This window comes from Mastigoproctus giganteus, chromosome 4, assembly GCF_048544385.1.
Source record: "Mastigoproctus giganteus isolate SK-2022 chromosome 4, ASM4854438v1, whole genome shotgun sequence".
Lineage (NCBI taxonomy): Eukaryota > Metazoa > Arthropoda > Arachnida > Uropygi > Thelyphonidae > Mastigoproctus > Mastigoproctus giganteus.
Genome location: NC_143578.1, coordinates 220,464,898 through 220,480,572, shown reverse-complemented (window position 1 = coordinate 220,480,572; position 15,675 = coordinate 220,464,898). Strand labels below are relative to the sequence as shown.

General features: G+C 40.3%; 1 protein-coding gene across 2 annotated transcripts in view; it reads left to right on the top strand.

Annotated features, from left to right (window-relative positions):
• Positions 1 to 15,675, top strand: part of LOC150087421 (putative ATP-dependent RNA helicase DDX43) — a 246,754-nt gene that overhangs the window by 123,642 nt on the left and 107,437 nt on the right. For both annotated transcript variants that reach the window (XM_090372060.1, XM_090372059.1), the window contains exon 8: positions 2,224 to 2,279. In XM_090372060.1, coding sequence (XP_090228186.1) covers positions 2,224 to 2,279 — 56 coding nt within the window. The remainder of the gene's footprint in view (positions 1 to 2,223; positions 2,280 to 15,675) is intronic.

The window sequence follows — 15,675 nt, the reverse complement described above, 5'->3', positions numbered from 1 at the left end:
CTGTCAAGAACTGTCTGTACGCATTTGAATAATGTATATCTTGCACAAGTTGATTCAGTGGATGTGATGTTAAGATGAAATTGTATTATAATTGCCAGGACTCTAGACAGAAATGCAGTGATGAGTAATGCAGTTTATATTTCATCTGTTCATGTATATTTAACCTTTCTTGTATATTTTAAATATTCTTTTATTCACATTTTATGGTAATCCCCTGGCATTTTCTGCTGTGAAGGGAATTTGTCTCTTGCCAATGTACATCTATATTTTAATTTTGGTAGGACAAATAAAGATTTATTTATTTAACTTGTACATTATATATATATTTTTTTATTAGTAGGTCCTGCAGTTACTGGCAAGTATCAACCAGAAAGAGATCACACTGCTTCTAATTATTATTCTAATGTATTGAATGATGCTAGCTCTTTATTCACTGTATGCTTTTACTAATAATTGACAATTTTTTTATTTAGTTAGTTTTTTGGGGAGAGGGCTTTCTCTTTGGTTTTAGCTCTCAGCACTCTTACCATTTCCTTATGCTAATTTAATCAACCTATTTCTTTTACTGGGCTCAAACATCTTCTAGCCTTATTAGTATTACACCCTTCACTGTATATAATATACACATAGCCTTACTTATCTAATCTTCATTCTCTGTCTGTCTATCTGTCTGTCTTGTGAAATATGTTTATTTAAAAATAAATGCTGGCAGTCATAAAATCAGTAATTAAGTGTAAAACTTCATTTATATTTTGTTGGGAAGTCATCACACCTGAAGAACTACAAATGTTGTAGTTCTTCAGGTGTGATGTAAAGATCTTGAATGGCCTCGATTGGTTCCCTTTTATTGTATATGGCAAAATGCACAATTCTACTGAATGATGATTTGCCATGCATACCAGGGTCACTGAATGACAACAGCAATTTTGATTTGATAATCTCTGATTGCCCTATCTACCATCAGTAAAATGCAATCCTCCACTGGCATTCTTTGACACTGATTGAATGCTTTATTGTTGCAGTTATGTAGCCCAAAAACAAGTTCCCCACATTCTCAACATACACATTTGATACCATCAGTGCCGAATGTGGAAATGTGTGTGTCTGAACATTCCAAACCACTCTTGCTCGAACATTTGTCATCTAAGACCTATGCTCCTAATCCCAATTCACACAATTATGCCTCTATTTCTCATTGAAAAAGATTTTGAGTTTTCTTTTCTTTAAACCACTTTTGCATTATTTTTCCTAATTGTTCACTTCAAACATTTATAAAATTTCTTTTATGTTTTTAGTTCTTCGATCTTATAGGGCCAGTCAACAGATTCTTCTTTCATCTTGAGATAGTACTTTAGGTTTTTGATTCACTCTGGGAGTAATTTTGTAGTGATAGCTCTACCTCTAAGAGGACTTTTTTCCTCTTCCTCGCAAAGTACAAACTGCTTTGCTAGTTTAGAAGGAAACTAATCAATTCCTTTAATTACCTTTGGTATCATTTTATAATCTTAATACACAAATAGTCAAAATACTTGATTGATAATTAATAACAATCAGCCACTCTGAGCAGCACATGAACAATGATCACATTGACAGTTTCGGCTGTTCAAATGCATACATGAATAAAAACAATGTTGCAAATCTACATGTATTGTTGGCTGATCGTTAACACAAAACAACTGAAAAAGTCAGAAGAATGTTTTTATTTCAAATTTAAACAATATTCAGAATTAAGTCAACCACTGTAGTTATAATCTAAGTTATTTATCTCAAAGATTTGTGAACAAGTAAGCTAAAAATTAGGTAAAATCTCTATTAATCTGCAGCTATTAATTCAAGGTAATTATTTGGGAGGAGGGGAAATCAATACCTGAATCTGTTAATGCCTTGGATACAGTTCTTTCCTGTTGTTGCATATGCATAGTTTCTGTTATGTATGCTTCATGACCAAATCATTGTTGCCACAAAAAATTCATAGCGCATAGTTAAGTGTCGTGGTTATTATATATCAGCTGCTATAAACAGTTAAAATGGGATTGTGAATTCTTCTGTCCTCTAGATGGTGTTCCAAGTATGAAAAAAAAAAAAAAAAAGTTTGTTAATTCTAGAAGAAATGAAAATGTGAAATATTGCATGTTTTAGAAAACTATATTTTCTAAATATTCTTAGTAACTGTAACTGTCAGTCAGTACAATAAATCTTTTATCCAATTTTATATTTTTTCAGCTGAAATAATACGGGAAATTGAAAAGCAGGGTTTTGAAAGACCTTCTCCTATCCAGGTATGTTTCAGTTAAACCTATAGCTTATTCTTAATCTTATTCTAGTACAGGAACTCTCCAACTTACATAAGTGTTGCATTCCGTGGAATGCTACATAAGTCAGAATTTCCCCCATGCTTATGCAGCACTCGCAACTGTGCTCGCTGAATTGATTGAATCAAAAAAGAAATGTTCGATGAACGTGTAAATAGAATTATTTATTGTACATATTCAAATTTTTTATCTCATGCGCGAGAAAAATCACAAAAACGTTGAAGCACTAAAAGAATATTTACAACTGTATCATCTGTAACTTAGACATTAAAACTGATACACCATCAATATCATTAATAAATACAGAAAACAACAATGGACCCAACACTGAACCCTGGGGGAAATCCACTAATAACATTAGTCCATTAAGAATAGTGTCCATTGATTACCACTCTCTGTCTTCTCCCACTCAACCATCCCTTTATCGATAGTAGCAGTTTGCTTCCAATGCCACACTGCTCCAATTTGTGCAGCAGTTTTCCATGTGCAACAGTATCAAAAGCCTTTCTAAGATCCAAATATATGATATCAAAATTATTCTTTGCATCCAGTTCCTTTGTGACTACATCATAGTATCCAAACAAATTGGTCAGGCAAGGCTTCCTTTTAACAAACCCATGCTGTGTCCGAACTATAACTGAAGTCTTGTCTAGATGATCCTACAGTGCTTCCATTAATTTTCCTGAAACGGAAGTTAAACTAACAGGTCTGTAATTGCTTGTGTCAACCTTTGATCCTCCGTTGTGAATTGGGGGTCACATTTGCACATCTCCAGTCCATGGGTACCTCCCCCTGAGTGCAAGGAAGCTCTCATAATTATGGCTAAGGGTTTGTTTACTTCCTTTGCTGCTTCCTTTAATAAAACTGGATAGATTCCATCCACCCGAGGTGCCTTTCTTATGTTTATCTTCAACAATTTCTCCTCCAATTTGCTCTTAGTTATTACAAAATCATCTAGTTCACTGCCAGAGTTTAATACACCTCTGGCATTCCCCTCGCTGAATAACTCCTCATGTGTGAATGTAGATGCAAAATACTCATTTAGTTTGTTGGCTACCTGAGCAGGATCATCAACAGTTAAACCATTGATATCAAGTGGGCCAATCTGATTCATCCTCTTCCTTCTAGACTTGACATAATTAAAGAACCCTTTGCTGTTTTCTTTGCATCCTTTGCCAAAGATTTCTTGTAATCTGCTTTTGCTTGCCTAACCTCCTTTGTGACTTGATTACAGACTATTATATCTACCCTAGGCATCTGTCTCTCTTGATAATTTATACATATCCCATGGATTTTTCTTCTCTGCCACATATCTCATTTGTTCAGCTGACATCCATTTAAGTCTAATTTCATTACCACCTAAGAACAGCATTTCTTAGGTAGTATGAAAGGTCTAGTAGCTTTCAAGACTAATTTTCCTTGAAGGCTTCCTATTTAATATTCACCATTTTAACATAATCAGTTGGTCCCGCCGTATAGAATTTAAATACTGTCTCAGACCACCATAGTCACCTTTATGAAAGCAAAAACCCTTCCCTTTAACCCTGATGGTAGTTACCTCTTTGAGTAAATCCCACTTCAGCACACTGTCATCACTGCCACCTAGTGGTTCCTTTATCTGCAGATTCTTAATGCATATAGAGTCATTGCTGATAATCAGATCAAGAATATTACTCCCTCTAGTTGCCTCCCGAACATGCTGATGTAGAAAACAATCATCTAATAAATCCACAAAAGCGTGTGTGTGTGTGTGTGTGTGTGTGTGTGAGTGACCAACCCACAAATTCCAGTCAATATCTGGGAAATTAAAATCCCCCATTATAAGACACTGATTTACTGGCCCATTCTATTTCTCTGTGCAGTTGGTTATTATACTCATCAGAGTCATTAGGCCTATAAAACATTCCTACTCTCAATTTTGCTTTCCCGGTGCTTATGTCACACCAAACTGACTCGACACTGCACTGTCCAGCGATGTTAACTTGTTTGAGGTGCCTAGACAGTATTTTATGTATTTCTTAACTAATAGCATAACCGTTCCTCCCTTCCTATCCTGTCTTTCCTTCCTGTACATATTGTACTTCTCAAATTCTATTTCTGCATTCCTTATATCTGTGTGACACTATGTCTCTGATATCCCAGCAATATCTGCCTTTGATGTTTTAACCAACACCTCAGATTCAACAAATTTAATTACCAAACTCCTAGCATTGGTGTACACACCTGTTATTATACATGCGCCTGTTCCTATTCTTAGCTACCCTAACACAGCCCATGTATTTACTTGTTCAGTATTTACTGGGGGGGTTACGTTCCAAAAGCTAACAAAAATGCATTATTTTGTTAAAAAATACATCATTCTAGATTTCGTGTATCTTCTACTCTCTTTAAAAAAATCAGTAATCTTAGTTTGTTTGCTTTTGCTTGTTAAATCTTTGTGAATTTCACGTATGGAACTAAGCATTTTTGAAACTTCCTTTTGAACTTTGGACTCTTTTCATTTAAGAATTTGCAGTCAAAAATTAAGATTCTAATTGTTTGACTGACTTTATGCCTTCCCGTATGCTTTTTAATGTAAAATTTGGAAGTTTAGAATTTTTATCTACTCTATCATCCACTGAATTGATTTGGTTTTACCTCCGGTGCCATTTCCACCAAATCCACTTCGCCTGTCTCTTTTTTCTGCCGCTAATTCTTGAACATGTTCAGTAATTTTTTTTTTTTTTTTTTTTTTTAGGAGCATAGGCTACTAAGGCTGTGTTACTCTGTGTATATTGTCTATAAATTGCGTGTGTCCTGAGGTCGATTTTCTGTTTTGCTGGACGAAAAACCCGAGATTCCAGGAAAAAAAACCACTCTACCCTCGTCTGAGCCCTACTAACTAAGCCACGTTGTGAAAAAGACCCCATAAAAATTCCTCCCATCTCATCGATGGGATTCGAACTTGAGTCTTTTCTACCCAGTGTGGGGAAGAGGGTGATTCTATCAACTGTGCTACCCACGAGGGCTTCAGTAGGCATATCATGAAACCTTCCCCTCCTACCAACGTAGCCAGTTCTACTATCCCACCGATTCCATTTCCTCCAGGTTTGGCCATAGTTCCTCAATGAACTCACTAGTGCCATACATTTTTCCACACACACATTTAACGTTGACAGTTTTACTTCTTTCAGCAATAAAGCTATGATTCTGGTACAGTCAAGAATTGAGAAATGTTTTCATTCAGCCATTAGATCAATGCCTTGATCTAATGGCTGAATGAAAGAAGTTGTATTAACTTAGTACAACCATTGTGGTAGGAACATAACTTCAACATTTGGATGGCCTGGCGTGATATGCAATAGTAATGAAACTTTTAAATCTAGATTTTTTCTACAAGTTCAATAGTACAGAACGTAACACGGGGGTTTTCCCAACAAAATAAAATTCAGAGATTTCTCAATTTTTTTTTTTTTGACAAGCGTGTCAACAGTGGGGATTAAAAAAGAGTGGAAATGTTGAAAAATTACATCCAACATAGCGAGGTTTCCCCTGCACAAAAGCCCAAAAATACCCTGTTATGCGAGGTTTACCGAATTCTTCTAATAATGATAGAGCAAAACCGTGTTATATAAGTACCATCGAGGATTGCTGCAATTTATCAATCGTGTTAGAGTGAAACCATGTTGTAGAAGTATACAGTGTTATATGGGGGCTGCCTGTGCTTTCATCTCAGTCTTTTGTGTTTGCCATCCAATCCATCATTTTGCAATATTAAAAATTCAAAGATAAGTGAATTATAATGCTCTCAAATCTGTTAATGTTGTGCTGCAAATATAAATGAACTTGTGCCAGTGACAACGTTGTTGATTATTTTTGTAATCTCTAATGAGGGTGTCATGGGAAAATTAATTTTGTGTTTCCTGCCAAAAATTCTCAGTTATAACCAAACTGCAGTGCACATGGAAAATCACATCCACATGGTTTCACCCAACAGCCCATTAAACTTGTTGCCAATATAGCATGCATTGCATTCCTGTCATTTTACCTTATATATCACTCACTTCCTCACCATATTAGTATTCAGAGTCTTGTCCTATTTATAAACTAGGTACCTTAATGAAATCATGATGCTTAAACTGATAGTACAGTGAAAGTGAAAGTGTGTTTAGGGTCCAACGGCACCAGGGGTTTCCCCTCATCTCCGCGTAGTTTACATTGTGGGTGAACCAGTTGACTGGAAAAACCAGAGATTTTAAGTGTGTAGGAATTGTATTTGTGTGGTGTCGTGTACCGTTGTTCATCTGGTCATTTAGCCGCTGGACCCCAGCTGAGGCTCAACGTTGCCCCACTTTCGCCCCGTGGAGGCAGACCAGGAACTCACTTGACTTAAGTTACTCTGGCAGGTCCTGCCGCTTAATTTCCTGAGATTTCGGCGACTAGGACCTAAAAAAAAAAATAAATAAATAAAATAAAATAATAAAAAATAAAAATTGAAGATATATAAGTGTGTATATATATATATATATATATATAATTATGAATAAAAATTAAAATTAAGTAAAGAAAGAAAATGGATTTGAATTTGAATAGAGATAAAATGGAATATCAATAATATGAATTATGGATCAGGGACACTGCAAGAGCAAAGGTACCCTACAACCATAATGTATATATAGAAAATTATTTTAATGTTATGTGCAAATCTTTAATTTAACTTATGCTAATAATGAAAATACCGTGTACCCTGGGAGCGATGTATGTTGAATAAAGGGGGGGAAGAACGGAAAAGAGTAACGTTATAAACAAAGTGCGAATTTTGAAAAATGTAAAATTTGAAAAGAACGAAAATAGAAATAGCAGATTATTGAAAAGAACGACCAAAGTAGAAATAGCATTGCAGTATCTTTCATAATTTCTGTGTCATCTTCAGAGGTCATCCACCTAAATTATGAAAAAGAACAGCAATACTCTTACTTCTGTTTCTGACATGTTCTGTATGTCAAAAAAAAAAAAAAAAAAAAAAAAAAAAAAAAAAACACGTGTACGCGGACACGTTGTAAAAAATAATTTAGAATATAAATTTTGAAAAAATAAAATACAAGTTAAGCAAAAATATTATTCCAAAGTATAACATACAGAACATGGATGACCTTACAGAAGTAAGTAACCCGCCAAAAAGAGAAGACAAAGGAAGCGAGTGTCCGATTGACAAGAATGACAAGAATGTCAATAACTTACCGCTACGTGACCGGTCGACAAAAAAGAAAGAGCCGGAGGCTAAACAGTGTATATATGTGAAGAAACGCTAGCGGCACCTAGCGTTAGACGAATTTTGGTGTATGTATATTTTGTAATTTACGTAAGCGGTGGAGCTACGCTAGGTTCAAGTTAAGTACATGATACTCAAACTTTCGGGATAGCAAAGAAATATAATTGCTTACAAAGTAGCAGTAGAGTAGCTAAACTTTGTTAAGGCGAAAAATTATGATTTGGTATAGTGAGAAAAATAGTACTCTGATATTGCTTTCGTTACACTAATCGCTCACAGAGTATAAAATGTAGAATTTAGTAAAGCAAAAAGATGATGAAATTAGGGATATAAAGTTGGGCTAGGGTAGTTCGGGGTTGCAAACCCGTTCCTATAGTTAGGACCCTGAACGACTGTCCGAGAGTAGGTGCACCATGTACTTAAGTCAGTTGTGTTAAAGTGTAAGATATATATAAGTTACAACTTATATATATCTTACACTTTAACACAACTGACTTAAGTACATGGTGCACCTACTCTCGGACAGTCGTTCAGGGTCCTAACTATAGGAACGGGTTTGCAACCCCGAACTACCCTAGCCCAACTTTATATCCCTAATTTCATCATCTTTTTGCTTTACTAAATTCTACATTTTATACTCTGTGAGCGATTAGTGTAACGAAAGCAATATCAGAGTACTATTTTTCTCACTATACCAAATCATAATTTTTCGCCTTAACAAAGTTTAGCTACTCTACTGCTACTTTGTAAGCAATTATATTTCTTTGCTATCCCGAAAGTTTGAGTATCATGTACTTAACTTGAACCTAGCGTAGCTCCACCGCTTACGTAAATTACAAAATATACATACACCAAAATTCGTCTAACGCTAGGTGCCGCTAGCGTTTCTTCACATATATACACTGTTTAGCCTCCGGCTCTTTCTTTTTTGTCGACCGGTCACGTAGCGGTAAGTTATTGACATTCTTGTCATTCTTGTCAATCGGACACTCGCTTCCTTTGTCTTCTCTTTTTGGCGGGTTACTTACTTCTGTAAGGTCATCCATGTTCTGTATGTTATACTTTGGAATAATATTTTTGCTTAACTTGTATTTTATTTTTTCAAAATTTATATTCTAAATTATTTTTTACAACGTGTCCGCGTACACGTGTTTTTTTTTTTTTTTTTTTTTTTTTTTTTGACATACAGAACATGTCAGAAACAGAAGTAAGAGTATTGCTGTTCTTTTTCATAATTTAGGTGGATGACCTCTGAAGATGACACAGAAATTATGAAAGATACTGCAATGCTATTTCTACTTTGGTCGTTCTTTTCAATAATCTGCTATTTCTATTTTCGTTCTTTTCAAATTTTACATTTTTCAAAATTCGCACTTTGTTTATAACGTTACTCTTTTCCGTTCTTCCCCCCCTTTATTCAACATACATCGCTCCCAGGGTACACGGTATTTTCATTATTAGCATAAGTTAAATTAAAGATTTGCACATAACATTAAAATAATTTTCTATATATATATATATATATATATATATATACATGCAGTTGTAATTTTTTTTTTAATGTTTGCATACAGCGCATAGCGTCTATGCATTCAAACGGCAGGAGCAGGGCAATGCATGTGATAGGCCGAGACTGGGTGAAAATTATTTTGGATTTGATTGAGTTTGGATGTAGGGCGTTTACGTCGTGTATAGGTAGAGTGGGGGAGGAGAGGCAGAAGGCTGGGGGGTAAAGGTAGAAGTATGGGGGCGACAGAGTAGATGTCCCCAGGTGGTCAGTGAGGCATGTCCATGCCTCACCAGAAGGAAAAGGAGGGTCGGTGGAGAGAGGGTGGACAGGGTGTCTCCCCTCTTCCCACCTGGGTTTGGGTTTAAAGTAATCGAGTCAGGTGCTCGATTTTATTCGCCAATATGGCTTGGTGGCAGCGAACTGCACGATCCAGGTCTGTGTGTTCCTTTGACAAGTCCAGGGTTGTGGTCATTCTATTGGTTGTAAGCCATGTCCTTTATTCTTAGTAGAATCGGTTTCCTTGTAGGGTCCACGATGCGGCAGTCATGACACTTCGTCGTTATCAGTTCTCAGCTTGAATTAGTTTTATTGTTGTTTTGTACCACTGTACAACAACCATTAGTTTGGTTGTTGTACAATGAGGGTACGTCTCCTCTTGTAGAGGTCTTCTGCAAATTTGGAGAATGCAATGTATTGCTCTTTACTGTCGAGTAGGTGCTTTTCTCTGGCAGTGAAGGTCATCATAGAGCTGGCAATCGTACATGAGATGCTGCCAGCTCTCAGACCCTCCACAGCAGCAGGCAGGGTCCTCTGTGATGCCCAGGGCTGTGAGTTTTGCCTTGAATGCTCAGTATCCTGTAAGTAGAAAGGTTGTATAGAGGCCCGGTGAGAACCACAGCAGGGCCTTCGGATGCAATTTCTCCACGCTGGGGAGAAATTTTCTAGTGATCCCTCCCTTGGAAGAGTTGTCCCATCTAGATTGCCATATTTGCGTGAGGTGGGCAGTGAGTCTTTTCTTTTCGGTCGCTCGGTTAGTAGTGGGATCTGCATTGAAGCCCATGAAGGTGCAGGCGTTCTCCTTAGAAATTTCATAGAGGATTCCGATTCTGGCCACTTCCAGGTTGAGTGGAAGGGTTCCAGCCAGCACCTGCAGCACATGTGTGCTTACTGTGCTGCAGGCCCTTGTGATGGCTAATAACATGGCTCTGTGGATGGAGTTGAGTAACCTGTGGTTTACTGCCATGGTGACTTGAGAGTACCATGCTCCCGATGCATAGGTTGCTATCGGTATAAAGGCTGCTTTGTATATGAGCTTGAGGGTTTTACTGTTTAGCCCCCAGTCCCTTTTTGCGACCCTGGTGATGAGAGCCGTGTAGCCCCTAATTTTCTTCCTGGTGTAGTTGAGATGCGTTTTAAAGGAAGGGGTGGCGTCAAGTATTACACCCAGGTACTTGAGCTCTTTTGATAGTCTCAGTGTGGTGGAACCAATCTTGATCTGGGGGGTCTTGATCTTTGGATCAAGGAAGCCACTTAGGAGGATAGAATTAGTTTTTTCTATGGAGATCCTGAGATTGTGCTTTTCAGTCCATTTCAGAAGAATTTGTAGGGCATGGTTTGCCTTTGTTTCAAGTTGTAGTCTGCTGTTTCCGGCAACCATAAGGATGAGGTCATCTGCGAAGGCTTGCGAGGATGCTTCACCAATGTCCATATTAAGGAGTTCATCCATTGTTATGTTCCACAGTATTGGTCCCAGTACAGAGAGGCGCCTCCGTAGCCAGGTGGGAAGGAGCAGCAGTGCGTAGCACATGCTTCTTGATTAGACCGGGGTTCGAGCCCGTCACCACCAAATATGGAGGATGCGGAAAGGTCAGGGAATGACCACCGCATATGCCGGAGCAATATGGCCTTAGTTGCTAATGCTCCTAAAAATCAAATAACAAACAAATAACAAACAAACCAGTACAGAGACCTGTGGGCAGCCTCTGTGTATTTGTCTTGTAAGCGTTCTATATGGGGTGTTTATCGTGATATGTCTGTCAGACAGGTAGCTTTTTATTACGTTATATAAATTTTCTGGCATGCTGGTCTCCCGGAGCCGGGCTAGGACGCTTGGCCACCAGAGGGTGTCAAACGCCCCGGCAAAGTCAACAGAGATAGCTAGGAAGTACTTTTGATCAGTGGCTGCTGCTTGCACCAAGAGATTTCTCAGGGCATCCACCGTTGACAGCCCCAGATGGAAGCCATACTGTTTTGGCGATGCCAGGTTTGCTTGCAGGTAGTGGTTTTGTATTCTAGTCAGGAGGAGTCTCTCAAGGAGTTTGCTACAAACAGAGAGCAGGGCTATTGGTCGGTAAGAGTTTGGTAGTTCCGGCGGCTTGTTAGCATTTTTGATAATTAGTTTTACGTTGGCCCTCTTCCACTCTTTGGGGAAAGTTCCAGTCCTGAGGCATAGATTATAGAGGTTTAGTAGTATGTCTGGGGCTATCTCAACAACCTTCAACACTATCTCCGGCTCCAGGAGATCGGGACCCGTGCATTTTTTTCCTTTGATACGGTACGCGGCTGCTTGGAGTTCTTCCAGAGCAAAAGCCCGTTCCTTTTCATCCGTTTGGTATTGGTTGTTCTCCTGGCACATCCAGAATTGTTCTGGCGTTTGCAGGTCAGCATTTGGGTGAAAGGTTACGACAAGGATGTTGTTAACTGACGCCTCCCATGAGTTTGTGACTCTGCCTTGTGAAGTCCTGGTAGCTGCCAACACCTCCCCTCTGGGGAGTTTGTTTGTGGTCACCTTGTAGACCATCCCCCAGGGTCAGAGTTCCCTGTAGTTGTGACTAGATTCTCCCAAGATTGCTGTTTACTATTGCAGATAAGTGAGATGTATAGGTTCCTTGCCTCTTTGTAAATTTCGCGTAGTGCATTTACCTCTGGGGCAGGCCATGAGCCTGCAGTGACAGTTTTTTGCAGTAGGTCCGGGTCTAGTTGAGAGTCCATTTCAGATTGTTTGGAATTTTTTTCCATAGCTAGAGTGTCTCTGAATACATTCCAATCAGCAGTGTGGAGTGCATATCTGTGGAGCATTCTTGTTGCTAGGTGGGGTCTTGGTGGTCTCTGTTTAGTTGGAAGGTCAGGGCCCTGTGATCGGAGGTTGTCCAGGCGTCCTGCACCTGCCAATTGGTTATGTTGCCTGCGATGTTTCTAGTTGCTAGTGAGATGTCTATTGTGGCTTCCCACCTGAGGTTACAATAGGTTGGTAGGTGGTTTGGCTTGTTTAGTACAGTGATGGTTGATGTTGCAAGGAATTCTTCCAAGCGCTGCCCATTCCTCATTCCCTGTCTATCCGGAGTATGGTTGTACTAAGCCTGCGACCGACAGTTCACGTCGACTCCTATTATTATTTTTTGATCATGGAGGATGCTGGTTACATTTTCCAGGTATCTAGTGGCAAAAGTTATGTCTTTGCCGGGTCGGCAATAGAGTGCAATCACATAGAATGCACCCAGTGCTGAAATAACATGGACACAGGCTGCCCAGGCTGTGCAGAGATGTGTAATTCTAGTGGCTGTGAGATCTGGGTTTTTAATCACTATTGCGGCCCAAGGGGTTTCATCTTCGGCTTGTATGACTTTGTAGTGCAAGGGATAACCCCTTACTTGCTTAACGACTGCGTACGATTCTTGAAGTATAATGATATCTGTATTTTCGTTTTCTGCTTTTAGCCTAATCTGGTCAACCACTGCCTTAGCCCTCTGTGCATTGATTTGGAAAAATTTCACTATGCTGGTATTAAATTTTTTATGGTGTGCTGCCATAATCGGTTCTTGCTTGGTTTAGGCTCTTGTACTTTTGATATACAGGACAGTTGACATCTCTAAGAGAGTGGGAGGCATCTAGCTTTAGGTTTCTGCAGTTAGCACAGACTGGGTCTGTGCTTTTGTTAGGGCAGTTGCTGAAGTTGTGGCCTTTGCTAGTGCAGTGGCCACAGGTCAGCACAGCATGGGCACAGGTATGCGAGGTGTAGCCGAATTTGCAACATTTATAACACTTGGTGACAGCCACGTGTTCGCGAAAGCGGTGACTGTCCCAATTTGTATATTCTGGTCTGGTCTGGTTTGTGAGTACCTGTCAGGCCGCCGGGCTAAGTTCCATGACCCAGTTGACAGTGGTTGCGGATTGGGTTCTGGTGGTGTGTTTAGGCACCACATGTCGATCCGATCTTGGTTGGGGATGTGGTCTCGTAGATTTCTTTCATATATTTCTCTAGTGATCGCATCAGGTTTGGTGTTCTTGTCTATATCGTAAATTACAATCGAGGGCCCTTTTCTTTTTGGGGGTTCAGCTTTAAGACCCAGAGTTGCAATTTTGGGGTTTTCAAGTATTTGCTTTATCTCTTCTGTGGTCTCAGTTTCGATAATCACACCTGGATTCCTAGTCTTTCTTACTGCTTTTATTTTAGTGGTTTTTAAATCTTCAGAGAGTTTGTCCATGAGTACTTGCTTTATGCCTTTACTAGTTTGGTTGTCCTCTTTGTTTAGAGGCCTGAGCACCACTAGGTTGGGTCTTTGGGTGGTGACTTGTCTTTTGCTGGGTTGCCTGTGTGGCAGTATGGCAGCTCTGTGTGGGTATCCTCAGCGCATCGGCATAAGAGGGAGCGCGCTGTTGCATGATTTTTGCTCCTCCTTTCATGTAAACTTTGACTTTGGCAGCGGACTTTTTGGATTCCAGATAAGTTTTGTAGAGAATAGTCTCCATCTTATTCCAAAGTGTGACAATTTGGCCTCTAGGGCCAGTTGACACTCTGCTGCTTTGTTCTTTAAATAGATCCTCCAAGGCTGTCTTGAGTATTCAGGCTTGGTCCATAGGCGGCCCCTCCGGGAGTGCAGGGTCCAGAGGGGGGTCTTTGGGCTTGGTCTCTTCGGGTTTTTCTTGTTGGGATACAGTTCCCTCTTGTGTGTCACTCTGGCTCCTTGTCTCCCTGTCTGTATTTGGGATTGTTCTTTTCCGGTTCCTTTTCTCTCCCATGGGCGTCGGCCTTGTATCCTCAGGCTGCAACATTTGATCATTGTCTGTGTCGGGATGAGACACTTTGGGCTGTTTAGTAGGTCTTTCCTGCATTTCTTCCAGCAATTCGCATTCCATGTCAGATTTTCGCGGTGTCCGGATAATCGGATGGCTATTCATTAGTTCTGATAGATGGTGGAAATTGATGAAAACTGCTGTGTCACACAAATTGGTGTGTTGGAAATTCACCCCGTAGCAGGATGGCAAAGTTTTTGGGTTATCCCCCACAGCTCTGTGTGGGGGGGGGGGGAAATGGCCTGGCGCTAAAATGCTTTTAGGAGAGTGGGATCACTTTCTTATGGGGTGTTTGGGGATGGCGAAGACGCTGGTAGCGTTTAAAAAGTTATTAGACGCACACGGAGGGGAAATAACACAACACCATTTTAAGTCTGTGTTGGCACAATTCTAATTTCTTCCGAAACCGTAGGGGCAAAATCAGCTGTTTACATCCCGTATCGCGGCACACTGCTAATGTGTTGCCGACGACGACTTCCTTGTCACAAGAGGACGTTAAACTGAGTGAACTTATAGAAGGTCACTTCGAAAGTGTGCCCTGGGGCGACTAGCATTTTAAGGAGCAGGAGACAATCAACGGTGAGTTGCGCTGACCTTGTCCGCAACCGAAGCTGGCGAGAGTGACTTTGTCAGACGTGGAAACAACAATAAAAATTACAAAAATTACCTTGAATCTGACGACCTGATGCAGTGTGTCCAGATCTAGAGATCCTCTGTGAGTTTGGTACCTGGTAGATGAAAAATCACCATTGAATAGCTTTACAAAACCGTTTAAAACTGATAAATTTCAGGAGCACCTTCGAGCACATGTTCACCACGATACGCGCACCTCCCCATGCTACTGATAGTACAAAGTGTAAAGTGTATTTAGTGTCTAACGGCACCAGGGGGTTCCCCCATCTCTGCGTTGCTTTCATTGTGGGTGTACCAGTTCACTAGGAAGGCCAGAGATTTAAAAGTGTGTGTGGGAATTGTTCATGCGTTGTGTTCTGTACCGTTATTCATCTGGCCATTTAGCCGCTGGACCCCTACTGAGGCCCAACGTTGCCCACACTTAGCCCCGTGGAGGCAGACCAGGTACACCAGTATTTTTAGATAAGTACTCTGGCAGGTCCTGCCACATAATTTCCTAAGATTTCAGTGGCTAGGACCTATATAAAAAGGGGGGGGGGGGGGATAAACGCTTGAATTTAATTAGGCCGAAAGAGGTTGCAAGTGTGTCGAGTTTGGCATATAAAATTTTTACGTTGTGTGCGGCATTCGCTTTTCGCTGGCGATATAGGTAGAGTAGGGGGAGAGATGGAAGGCTGGGGGGAAAAGACAGAAGTATGGGGTCAATAGGGAAGGCGACCCCAGGTATATCAGTGGGGCATGCCCTTGCCCCACCAGAGGGAAATGAGGGGGTGGGGTGGGGAGGGGGCAGAAAGTCCTTTCCCTCACCCCACCAGGGATAGGGAGAGAAAGTGGCCTGGGCAAGGGAGCCTTGCCCAGTTCGCCATAGCGGCAATTTGCAGTGCCCTCCAGCAAGT